Source organism: Ostrea edulis, chromosome 6, assembly GCF_947568905.1.
Source record: "Ostrea edulis chromosome 6, xbOstEdul1.1, whole genome shotgun sequence".
NCBI classification, from domain to species: domain Eukaryota; kingdom Metazoa; phylum Mollusca; class Bivalvia; order Ostreida; family Ostreidae; genus Ostrea; species Ostrea edulis.
This window is the reverse complement of record NC_079169.1, coordinates 4717050-4731278: the sequence shown is the minus strand read 5'-3', so window position 1 is coordinate 4731278 and position 14229 is coordinate 4717050. Positions and strand designations below refer to the sequence as shown.

Sequence of the window (14229 nt, the reverse complement as noted above, 5' to 3'; positions counted from 1 at the left end):
AAAGCGCTTGCGTTAAATTTTTAACTTTGTGTACTGTTTATTCTATTTCTTTTAATATATATATATATATATATATATATATATATATATGTGTGTGTGTGTGTGTGTGTGTGTGTGTGTGTGTGTGTGTGTGTAAATTTAACGTTTGAAATTTTTCATCTTTAACATTAAGATTTTTTACATTAACTTTCGGAAAAGTCTCCTGCGAAATGTATGTTTCTGTCATACATAAGTCTAAAAATATCACCGACCAAATAGATCTTATGACGTTACAGGAGGGTGGAATTACTTTAACTTATCTGATGCGTGCTACAATTTATTTTGAACATTAATTGAATTCGTGAGTGCATTAATTGAATTTTTGCTCTGTCTAATTGAATTGTAGGATGCACCAATTCAATTGTCTATATCATGAATTCATTTGAAGAGAGCAACAATTCAATCATAGCGTTCATCAATTCAGCAGAATAATTAATGTTATCATCAATTCAATTATTGTGCGCAATAATTCATAACTAAAGATATAATTAATTATTTGATAAGATCTTTAATTGATTTGCTGCGAGCATCAAAGGAGTTGATAATATCTTCAAAATACATGTATAAAGATATCTTCTAATATTACTTTGGTGTTCCATAGGTTTCGGGGTATTATTTGTTTTTTGAATTAGCCCCTTTTTCAACTTACATCTCAGAGACTAAACAAATCCTCCCAAAATGATACCAGATTTACCAAAATACTACAGGTTATTTGATTAGCTTCATAAACCTAAAGAGAAAATGAAATATCATCAAAATGAATCATTGTACATAATGAGCATACTATCCTAGGACTATCTCTGATATGATAAAACTACAGTGCTAGGATGCACAGTGTACGTCATTTTATGCATTTTAGCTATAATGCACATTAGTGTATGCTCACAAAAACTAGAGGATACTGCAACTAATTAAATTCGCAAAGTTTTACTCTAATTTTCCAAACGAAAAGCAAAGAAATGAATTGTTAAAGTAAATCACTCTAAAAGAACTATACACAAAGAAGACGAATGTATTTGAATCAACTTGATCTCATGTTACTGCTTTCAAACTTTCGGATGTTTAAAACAGAATGGCCCCCATCAACCACGTACCTCAAGCAGCTTGTATACTCTTCAAGAAAGTGAGCAAATCAGGAAGAACTGCGTTGCCGCCCTTAACCTTAGTAAGGGTGTGCCAATATTTAATGATTTTCGTTTTATTTTATCGGAGACCAGACCAAAAACAAAGGAGGGGTATAGCTCGTTTTCTAGGATAATTTTGTTACCGTAAGAGCTGTGTTCCTGTTATAACATTTTGATTTATTTCATTTTCCCAATAACGTATTTTTAGATTCAATTCAAATAGAATTTTTTCTTCAGTGCAGTACCTCGTGTCACTTGTGTTTCTTAAAAATGACGAACGACCATGATATGACGGACGACCTTGATATGCAATGTTTGCATTTTCTGGTTTGTTAAAACTTTCGTTGGTGATTTGATGTAAGCGGATTTCGCTTACAGCGGATAAACACATAGAGTCCATATCACATCCAATGATTAGTTTGAATTCAAATATATATCTTTTTTTAAAATATCAATCCTAGTAAATGGCTCCTGTCTCCAGTCAACAGGGATTGGACTTTTATCAATTCTCTGCAAGCTGTGTTATCATCAGTGATTGGCCCATCTACGTGTATGTTTGTTTAGATCATAACTGACCAGCAGGCAACCCGTGTGTGGTCCCATATGTTCCAAATAAACTGTCCCTAATAATTTTGCTCAAAGTATGCACGATAGGTGTTAAGATAGTTGACTTATGTTTCTTCTGTCGGTGCATTTATTTCAGATATGGCATGTTTTCCTTGTGGAGATGATATGTAATTTGCAGCATTAGCTATTTTTAATAGAATTAAAGATTCCAGTATCAAGAGTGTATTTTTAGGAATAAAAAGTGAGATCTTTAATTTGAAGTTCAGTAAAACCTGGTCAAAACTCCCCACTCGACTACCCTGTCTCACATACACTACTTCAAGCTTTTTGTAGATTTACTGCCCAATACGTTTACCCGGATTTCCCGGAGGTGAATATTACTGGCCATTATGTTCCGGACTAGGAACTCTACTATTCTTTTCAGAGTTGTTTATCTTTGGTTGAGTTCTCTGTTCTTTATTGATTTCAGGATTCCTGGAGTTCTTTATTGATTTCAGGATTCCTGGAGTTCTTTATTGATTTCAGGATTCCTATGATAACGCAAAAGAAAGGTGTAATAATGCATACCAAAGGCGTATTAAAGCGAAAGAAAAGCGTTATAAAGCGAATGAAAGCCGTAATAACGCAAATCAAAAGGCGTCATTAAATATACATTATAATGCAAAGAGAAAAGGTGTAATAACGCAAAAGGGCGTAATAACGCGAATCAAAAAGCGATATTACATCTTTCAAAAGGCGTAATTACGCCTTTGAATGACATTATTATGTGATGTGAAAACGCATAATAACGCGAATCAAAAGGCTTTATTACGACTTTCAAAAAGCCCTATAATATGAACTGAAAAAGGCGTAATATCGCAAAAAATGCAGGCAAGATTGGGATCCCCTAAGTTTATTGTTTCCGTCGACAGTATGGGGCTGTAGGGGTACCACCTAGGGCCCGTCGAGGGTGAAGCTCCAATGTAGATCTCTTCAGGTGATTGAATGAAACAAAACTGATAAGGAGATAGAGAAAAACAAAACCAAACATAATAGAAGATTTAGAGGTAATTTAACTTAATTGAAAGTATCCAGTGTCCCATGTAGGCCTTAATGAAGGTTAACACCAACTTAATCATTGAATAATCCACAAAAGGGGCATAAACACAATATAGGGGATCCCTAGGACAATTGTTTTCGGCACTCGGTATGGGTCTGTAGGGGTACCACTCGGTATGGGGCTGTATGGGTACCACTCGGTATGGGGCTGTAGGGGTACCACTCGGTATGGGGCTGTAGGGGTACCACTTTTTCAACCATATAGAAATGCTGATGATAATTCCATATCAGTGAGCTAATATTCTTAAATTTTCTTTGTTGCCAGTACAGCTTTGTATCGAACATTATGCACAGTACACTTTAACATAATATTTAACGTATACTATCTATATGGCTTTCATTCGCATTATTACGCCTTCCTCTCGCGTTATAACACCTTCTGAATTCGCAATAATAAGCCTTTCTTTCGCTTTATTACACTTTCATTCACGTTATTACGTTTTCCTTTCGTGATTATATACCTTTGTTCCTTTTTTAATTCGCGTTATGACGCCTTTATATTACGCCGTTGCTTCCCATTATTAAACATTTAGAAAGATTTTTTAAGTGATCCTAATTGGCTTTCGTAGATTTAAGTGTTACGTGTATCAACATGCCATAAGTAAGTTCAATCAGCAGATGCGCACAAATACAACTGATGGTGAATCATTACAGGAAGTAAACATGACAGATATAAAACAGTTTTCAGAAAAACCTGATTCACTTTCCAGAAATCCAGAAACAAAGGTTCCATGTTCTTCAGAATGCATATCACAAGCTTTACCCTTTTCTCCTGCATCACGTATGTCCTGATTTTTAAAACTGATAAGTAAATCTTGTTTCTATTTAAGAAATAATGATCGCATTTTCGTGTATGTTGCAGGATAACCTCGTACAGTGTTGTATTTGCAAATTATCTATGCACAAACAATTTATGTACCTAAATGATTTCCTTATTTATAAATCTGCAATACTCTTACCAGTAAAGCATACGGTATAAGGATTCATGCACAATACAGGGTAAATATTATACTCTGATACTTCCCCTGATTGAAGATAGCTGATCGGCACGGGCTAAGTGTGTCGCAGACTGTACAATGGACAATGGTATTTACTGTTGGGATACAAATGAAGTATATCGTTTTGTTTCATGGATTATGCTAGTTTTACTACTACTTAGAGTATTTTCGACAAGTGTACACGTACATCTGCGGTCTTTTACAGATATTACGAGTAGACCCAGGTAAATAGTCGTCCGCATTCGATGCTTTTTCATGGCTAGCATACATGACCATGTAATCTTTATAAGTACTGTAGTATTTATATATTTGCATTTTGTTTGAAGTAAGTGTGAATGGTATAGATTATATACCCTTTGCTTATTCCATTTTATCAATAGATAATAGATAAAATATTTCTCCCCGTTTTTGTATAGCTTTGACATATTTACTGCAAATGTACGCACATTCAAGTAAAGAAAAGGCATTCTATATTTATTTATCCAAAGCTTTTAGAATGATTTAATACTGTACGATATGTTTATTGTAATTTTGAGCACTGCGTGGTGTTTCAAAACGTGATTTCATTTCTTCTTGATGTCTTATAAATTAGTATCGGAGCTGTACGTGTTACCTGTCGAAGCTACCCGCACAGGTAAATTGAAGACACTGATGTGAAGTGAAGCGTAGCAAAACTCGTCCCCTTATATACCATGCGAACCCTGATACATATAACAATAGAATATCTAACTGATATGGCGGATTAGCAGAGAAATATGGCGGACATATAGAATAACACTATATTTATTAATTCATGTCAGCTTTAACGCCCAGCGTAAATAACCACTTTCACAGTATACAGTTATTGACTTGATTAAATATTGGTCAACAGCAGTTTTTCTTCAACCGCAGAACGGGTCTGCACTGAAAAAAATACATAGTTAATTTAACTAGGATGCCTCGTAAAGACTTGCTCATGACTAGTAAGTAATGTATTTACTAAGCAAGATAGTGATGTAACTAGAAATATGACGTCATAAACATCGTGACCCGTGTTGCCCGCGAAAACTGCAGCAAGGTCTACTCTGCGAGACGCCATTTTTATTGGGATGCTGGAGAGGGAACATTGACTTAAAAGGTTTGTCATTGAACTTATGACTGTTTTTTTTTTTTTTTATTCTTGATGTTTATTTATTAGAAATCCTAAACACAGCTTGATATTTTTTAATATGCAACTTCATACATTTAAACACACTGTTCTGTTTTTGTTTATTTAGATGCTGATGACTGTTTGGCAATCCTGTGTAAAGAAAAGTTTGAGAAATCCTTATTACAGGTCCAAGAAATTCCACAGAAGATACATCCCCCATCGTAATCAAGATTGACCAGAAGATCATGTCGACTTTTAACTTCAGATTAAAGTTCTTGATGTTATCTTCTGTATTCAATTTTTTGAAGGATTAACGGCGATTTTACTTGTCCTATCAGTTGAATTCCTAGAATGCTAGTAATTTTGGCAATGCAATACATTAATGGAAAATTAGTAAATCTACTGAATGCATACTAATATTTACTATTGACTGAAGTAATATTTTACTGTCTGATTAGTTAAATTACTAGTTAACAAATAGTAAACTTACTTAACACCTAGTAAAAACTACTTTTAAAGTAGTGATTGTATGGACAGTAGTTTTACTGGTTTGCTTAGTGTATTTTACTAGTTATTTTTTTCAGTGTGTTTCTGTGGGTCAAAAAACATCTGTTGTCCGAGAACTCAGTTTGTATTTGTTTTCTTGCGCTTCATTTTATCAGGACTGCTTTAGAATCTCATAAACCAAAATATTCAGGTAATCAACAGATTGATCGAGGTCACTGGATGGAAAGATTGTAATCCATCAGCCGGTCAACAGTTATTAACCTGTCAAAATAATCTTATCTTAATCAAAATTTTATGTGGAGTAAAAAAAGTGTAAACATGTAATGCATGCGAACAGATATTTCTCGAAAGAGAGATTTTTGGTACTTCGTTAAATTAGGTAAAGACTTACACATGAAATAGACTCTAAATTATGGAAAGTCATAGCGGTCTTTCACTTCATGTTTTATATAAATCATGATATTAATCCTGATCCCAGATTACAAGAGGTCCTAAGTACACCTTGCTTGTCGTAAGAGGCGACTAAATGGGACGGTCCTTCGGATGAGACCGCAAAAACCGAGGTCCCGTGTCACAGTAAGTGTGGCAAGAAAAAAATACCTCCCTGCCCAAAGGCCATAAGCGCCGTGCATAGGCCTAAATTTTGCAGCCCTTCACTGGCAATAGTGACGTCTTCGTATGAGTGAAAATTTCTCGAGAGGGAGGTTAAATAATATATACAAGTTCTATGGTCGTAATAACGATCTAGTTTGCCAATACAACCTATCATTGGGTCAAATGCTGTCTGACGTGTTTCATACTGATTGTTAGACCGTTCTTGGCACACTGATTTTGACTACGGATAACACCGTTTACCTGATCAAGATGTAGGGCTCACGACAGGTGTGACCGGTCGACAGAGGATGCTTACTCCTCCTAGGCACCTGATCCCACTTCTGGTGTGTCTAGGGGTCCGTGTTTGCCCAACTCTCTATTTTCTATTGCTAATAGGAGTTATGAGATTGATCACTGTTCGTTATCTTCACCTTTCATACAATCAATCAATCAACCATCTTGACATCCCAATATGAAATGAATTGTATATAAAACATGGCTTGGGATCCCCTGTGGCGTCCTATACTATTGAGCTTTTCGAATGCTTGTCATATGCGATAATTTTCTACTAAAATATCAATTCATTTGTAAGTAATTCACAATGGGTAATCTTTTGCGACACTATTTCAAAAACTTGAGATTGACAACCAACGACCTTTCTATCGCGTTTTGCTAAAAAAAAAAATAACAGTACCGGAAGTGAACGACATTCAGAGACGTACCAGACTGTTACTTATAAGAAAAGAGCAAAACAAAACTTGATGAAATCGACAAGGATTTACCTCAGGTGTTATTAGATATTTTCTTGAAGGCGGTTCAACTACGGTCCAGAGAACCCCCAAATGATTAGTATTAACAAAGATAAATGCAAGATTTGGTCATGAACAGGCCCCACGTTATATTATGACAGAAATCTGTTGGTCATGTCCCCAAATGTTTATCTTGAAGATCAGTCTAACAATATCTAACAAGAACTTTCAGAGTTTTCTGAATTCCCCTATATGATAGTCACAACAAGGTTATCATGAATTTGTAGAATCTGGTGTAAGTACTTACAACAGAGGATATATATGTCGCAGTGGTTCGGCGAATATAGAGGATTCAATCGCTTTCTAACCGGAAGGCCAGAGGTTCAAGGCCCTTTTGTATCGTGGCATCGCCAAACTTAAGACTTGAAATAGGTAGCCACTACATCAAACCCTCGACATTTAGAAGCAAACTTGCAGGTATTTCGTATAGGCTTAAAAACCGAGATGAAGTGTCGCGGAGGATGTTGGCACCACAACAACCACTCATTAACCATACCGTATTGTTGTGTCTAAATTTGTGCCACTTTACCTACAGCTGGGAACGTCTTAATGTGAGTGACGAATTCGCGAAGAAACGTAAACCAACCAACAAACAATGTGCAAAAGGAATTTCCAACTAATCAAAATCTTATTCTGTCAAACAAATCATTTCCATCAATAACAGCTTTAATGGGTTTCTGCTGGTTTTTAGAAAGTCTGTCTACATTTGAATATTTTGTCTACATTTGAATTATTTCGTTTACAAAGTGAACACATGACACAACCATTTAACTGTTTCTGGTACATTGTTTGCAGGTTTCACTGAAAGCAAGTGTCTCCACCCATGGGTAGAATTTCAAAAGCATTGCTATATGTTTGGGTTGGACACAAAAACGTGGTTTGAAAGCAAGGTATGTATGGAGTGTTGATAGAAAAGGAGGAGATAAAAGGGAGGGACGAAAACTGAGATTATTTATTTGCTCAGACTTAATTGATCTTAAAAATATGTCTGTTTAAAATGATGACATACCTAATAACTAATTCTCATCTCACTTATATCAGTGTACGTGATAGCATGATACAGAATTTGCATTGTTCGCAAAAAAAGATGATTCAAACATACAATGGAAAGATTCATATCATCTTCTGTATAGGTGGAGTGCAATAAGAACAACTCGTATCTTGCCAGAGTGGAGACACCAACGGAAGATGACTGGATCATTCAACAGATCTTTGCTCTAAGTAAGATTAACTGCCAATTTTACATGATGTGTGTTGTATCCACACAAAACTTGATTCCTAGTATTAGATATTGAACACAAACTAAAAGTGTGACAGTCACACACGTGGCATGAAAGCATGAGATAGAAATACAGCTGACCACATTACATTCCGTATACCTTCAGGTTTGAAGATTTGGTATTGTAAAAACAACAAAATGTAAAGTGATAAGATTTTACATAGGAAAATAATTGAAAAAAATACATCATTAGTATTGATAAAAGGTGAAGATAACGAAAAGTGATCAATCTCATAACTCCTACAACCAATACAAAATAGACAGTTGGGCATTGAACATAAATGATTTTCGAATCATTAACAGATTAGAATCGTACCGAATTAAATACTCTGACGAATGCATATATATATATATATATATATATATATATATATATATATATATATATACATACATACACCTCCTCACGAAAATGCTAACAGCTGTGAAGGAGAAACTTCAAACTTACTGTGCGACTACATATGCCAGAAGTGGTGTTAATCAAAAGTGGATTCTAAAAAATTCTAAAGAACTTTTAGTAAACTTGAAATCACAGAATTTTCCCCAAATCAATAGCATTAAAACCTATGACTTTTCAACACTATACACGACCATTCCTCACGATAAATTAAAGACTAGAATTTTTGACATCATAGACAGTTGCTTCTTCAACAAAAACGGAAAACGGAAATATTCATATCTAGTGATCAGTCATTCAAAACCTTACTTTGTTAAACACCACTCTGATTCCACGCACAAGTACTCTGAAGTTGAAATAAAAAATATGCTAGAGTTCCTCATTGACAATATCTTCGTGGTCTTTGGTGATCAGGTCTTCCAACAGTCTGTTGGAATTCCCATGGGCACGAATTGTGCTCCTTTGTTAGCTGACCTGTTTTTATATTCATATGAAGCAGAATTTATTCAAAAACTTCTACGTGAGAAGAACAAATCTCTCGCTGTGACCTTCAATTCGACTTTTAGATATATCGATGACGTTTTGTCTATTAACAAAGATAGCTTTCATTCATATGTCGATTTGATATATCCCTGTGAGCTCGAAATAAAGGACACCACAGAGTCGTCCACTTCTGCTTCATACTTAGATATTTTATTGAAAGTAGACATTAACGGCAAACTAACAACTCAACTGTATGACAAACGGGGTGATTTCAGCTTCTCCATCGTCAACTTCCCACATTTATGTAGCAATATTCCATTATCACCTGCATATGGTGTTTATATATCTCAACTGATTCGATATGCAAGAACTTGTTCTGGGTATAGTCAGTTTTTAAATCGAGGTAAGCTACTGACAAACAAGTTGATGGTACAGGGATTTCAACAGTCTCGATTGAAGTCAGCATTTCGCAAATTCTATGGTCGTTATAACGATCTAGTTCGTCAATACAACCTCGCATTGGGTCAAATGCTGTCTGACGTGTTTCATACCGATTGTTAAGCCGTTCTTGGCACACTGATTTTGACTGCGGATAACTCCGTTTACCTGATCAGGATATGGGGCTCACGGCGGGTGTGACCGGTCAACAGGGAATGCTTACTCCTCCTAGGCACCTGATCCCACCTCTGGTGTGTGCAGGGGTCCGTGTTTGCCCAACTATCTATTTTGTATTGCTTGTAGGAGTTATGAGATTGATCACTGTTCGTTATCTTCACTTTGCATAATATGGTCTATTGAATAATGTAATATATAGAAATCGTATCTAATACTAAGAAAACATTATCATTATGTTGTCATAGAGAATGGAAAAACCCATATATTTGCGGGCATGTATTGTAGTTATAAAGTATACGATAAAGTTACATAAGCTTTATATGCGATTGCGTCATTAAGAAATATTATATTGACATAACAAATACACAAGTATTATGCGTGAGGAACGGTGAGGTAAGAAGGAATCTTGGGCGATGACATAGAGCGCCATTATGATGCTTTGAATATTCTTGTTTTATTTTACAATGTAAGATCGATTTTCATGAAATGTACATTACATAATGAGACCAAAATAAACCGTTTCATTTATTGCAGACAAAACATGGTATTTGTGGATTGGTGGGAACACCCTGAGGAAGGTTGGTGATTGGAGATGGGAATCAACCAATGAAAAAGTTGGATATACATTCTTTCATCCATCGGAGCCCAATAGGCCAACAACAGAAAGGTGCCTGTGCTATTTTAGTCAAGACAAAAAAATGGTTTATTGGGGAGATATCATATGCACTTATAAACGTAGTTTCATATGCGAAAGAGATAACTAATATGAAATTTGCTTGTCATTAGTGAGTAAAGCAAAATGTAACTCGTGATTAAAAATAAAGGAACAGTAAACGAGTTGTGTTATTTTGAATTATGCAGCCAGATATGAGACAGCTGCAAGTACACTGGACTTTCTAAAGGCGGTTTCCTGACTGGGCCCCTATTTACTGTCAAGCGCATAAAATTATATATATGGATTTTGACTGATTTTGACTATGGATAACTCCGTTTACCTGATCAAGATATAGGGCTCACGACGGATTTGACCGGTCGACAGGGGATGCTCACGCCTCCTAGGCACCTGATCCCACCTCTGGTGTGTCCAGGGGTCCGTGTTTGCCCAACTATCTATTTTGTATTGCTTATAGGAGTTATGAGATTGATCGCTGTTCGTTATATTCACCTTGCATATATATATACCCGTCCCTTCTTCAGGACAAACGAAAAGAATTGCATAATGTGGCCAATATCAACAGAGAATAATAACAAAAACTACATATAAATACATCTAGCACTACAACTACACTAATCTACAAACGTATTTACAACACAGACAACATGTTGTTTGGTCTTTAGGCTTGCCAATCAACGTTAAAAGTGGAGCGAATTAGGACATGTCTTATTCGTCCAAAGAGCTATAATACTAATAATAATAATAAATTCTTTTATTTAGACAGGATAGCACAATTAGTACAAATGACTAGTTTACATTGTGGTCCTGTATAAAACATATTCACAGACAGATAAATGAGAGAATAGAAAAATAGATAGCATAATGTAAAATATATACATAAAATACACACACGATATCACTGTGGGAAATATATATATATATATATATATATATATATATATATATATATATATATATATATACAGCTGATCCAAAATGTACGAAGTGATAATAATAGACTTAATTAATCTCAAGTGGAACGAGTTAACCCAATACGTTGACAAATAGTAAAGCTAACTCGTACCCAGAGATATTGTTTTAATCTGCATTAAGAATAAATAATTTATAAAAGATAATAATGAGAAAAATATCAACACCAAAAACAAAAACTGTAAATGAATTATCATTATAAACATGAAATAAGAAATGAACAAAATTTGAGAGAAATGTAAATAACAAGTTTGAATAAGTAAACAAAGTGGACCAACTCCAAACAAAAACAAAGAATAAGCAGCCTAGGAAATTGAATCAACATCAGACATTCCCGTACTGATCATGTCTAGGGTAGACGTGCAAAAAACATAGAATCACGGAAACTGATAAATGGGTTTTCCATGTAAGCAATCGGTTATGAAAGTCAAAGTAATTAAAAGGGGGCTGATTGTAAACAGAATTGAAAGGGAAAAAAATGTATTCAAAAATGGTCATAGTACCACTGTTAGGGACATGATCAGACGAGTAGGTCTAGATGAAGCTTAAAATCGAGTCAGGGTTTAGTCCGTATTCATCCTGGTGAAGTCAGTAGGTTTGTTTATACCATGCGGTTCAAATGACTTTAACCTGTGGATCCAAAATTTCTCTTTCTGCTTTCTTTCGGTATCTGACCAACTTGGGTCATGATCAATAACCACTACTGCCATATCCTCCCATCGGTGGTTATTGCCATTGAAATGTGTTGCTACTGGCAAATCATTTTTGGTTCTGATGGAGGACAGGTGGTTGTTGACCCGTCTGCGAAGGTCTGTTCTTTCTCCTAGGTACTGCTTCTGGCAGACATCGCAACTGATGAGATAGATGCAGCTATTGGTTTTGCTGGAAAAGTTTCCCAATATTTTATAACTCCGACCTGTGACAGAACTGCTAAAACCCTCAGTGTCTGAGTTATATTTGCATGATTGACATCTGAGGTCTGAGCATGTTTTGAAACCTCCATTGGGTAAAGGGTTATCCAGTTTGGTCCTTACTATCATGCCCTTCAGGTTTCTGGGGCGTCTGAAGGATGCCATCAGTGGTTCCTTAAAAACACCAGCCATTCGTTTGCTGGCATGCAGAATGGGCAGATGTTTTTTCAGAATACTGTTGATGTTCTTGAGGGCGGGATGATACGTAGTGACAAATGGAACCCTATCATTCTGAGGTTTTTCTTTATACTGGAGGAGGGACTGTCGGTCCTGTAATGACATCTCATCAATCACGGACTGTACCTTGCAAGGATCATAACCTCTGTTAGTGAGATGAGTTTTGAGGATTGTTCCTTGTTCTTGGAAAATAGTAGGAGTAGAGCAGATGCGGCGGATTCGCATAGCTAAACCCTTAGGCACACTTTTGAAAGTGTGGGGTGAATGACAGCTAGATGTCATAAGGTACAAATGAGAGTCAGTGGGTTTAGTGTGGAGATTAAACTCAATTTCCCCGTTTTTAAATGTGGCTGTGGTATCCAAAAAAGTGTTATTTGAGGTGGAAATTTCCACAGCAAACTTGATGGAATTATGGAAAGAGTTTGCCATCTCGATAAAATCGTCCAGGCTTTCACGACCGTCAATCCACTTCATCTCAATGTCATCTATAAAACGTAGCCAACTAAGGGGTTTAACTGGTGAATCATGTAGAAGTCTACGTTCAAGTCTCCCCATAAAGATGTTGGCATACAATGGAGCCATTTTTGTTCCCATAGCTGTGCCACTTATTTGCAGGTAGTGTTCACCATTGAACATGAAGTTATTGGACTTGAGGACATGTTCAAGAAGCTGAATATATATATATATATATATATATATATATATATATATATATAAAAGCTTCCTTTTTTAGGGAAGTCGTTGTGGCCGAGTGGACTTACGCACTGGTTTGACAATCTTGCTAGGCGGTGGGTGCCGTAGGTCGCTGGTTCGACCCCGGGCTGGGGCGAAAATTTTCAGTACCTAGTTGTGATTATTTAGTGCTTTATATATTAATTAATTGATTTTCACATGTATCGTTTAGATCCTAGGGGTAAACGTAAGGTTGGGTGTTATAATTGTTTGTTTGTGCTTTATATTAAATATTCTATACAATTGCATCGAGAGATCCACTCTCCTTATAAAATATCTTAAACACTGAATGACACAGCGACTGTGTGGGATTGCATCAGTGTGTATAAGTAGCGCTTTAGGAGCATAACAAAGCTTCCTTTTTTAGGGAAGTCGTTGTGGCCGAGTGGACTTACGCACTGGTCTGACAATCTTGCTAGGCGGTGGGTGCCATAGGTCGCTGGTTCGACCCCGGGCTGGGGCGAAAATTTTCAGTACCTAGTTGTGATTATTTAGTGCTTTATATATATATATATATATATATATATATATATATATACTAAATTTATATCGAACATTTATCAATACAAAATATTGAGAAAATTCACCATCACGAAATTTTTACCAAGTTTTGTCCGAAAAGGTCTATGTAAACATTGGTATATAGCAGTATTTTGTAGTGTTTCGATCGATTAGTAGACAAACATCAATTTGGTCAGACAAAATTAGATGTGATTTGTTTTAAACACTACGTGACGTTTTATGCGATTGCGAACACTAGACTTAGATTAGTAGTACTGGTGACATTATCCAGTACTGTACAGTAGCTACAGTGGCGGATCCACAAAAGTTTCAAGTAAGAAGATGGTACTTTTTCTAGGTCCGTCCACCTTAAATGGTATCAAATGATCATCGGACCACAAGGACTTGTCATCTATACTTGTCATCAATACATGAAGTCAGACAGGTTTTATTTCACTTTTCAAGGCCATCTATGGATTTATCCCTCGCGCAGTCTTGTAACTGGTATTAAATGAATATGATAACAATCAGGGGATTAATCGCTAGTGCCGACATTGTTCAATT

At 35.9% G+C, this 14229-nt stretch overlaps 1 protein-coding gene across 1 annotated transcript; it reads left to right on the top strand.

Annotated features, from left to right (window-relative positions):
- Nucleotides 1–3501: 3501 nt before the first annotated feature.
- LOC125646020 (perlucin-like protein) lies at nt 3502–10476 on the top strand. The gene is made up of 4 exons (XM_048872131.2): nt 3502–3632; nt 7661–7755; nt 7999–8086; nt 10174–10476. The coding sequence occupies exons 1-4, from the start codon at nt 3560–3562 to the stop codon at nt 10401–10403; spliced, it is 486 nt and encodes a 161-aa protein (XP_048728088.2). The 5' UTR covers nt 3502–3559; the 3' UTR covers nt 10404–10476.
- Nucleotides 10477–14229: the final 3753 nt, after the last annotated feature.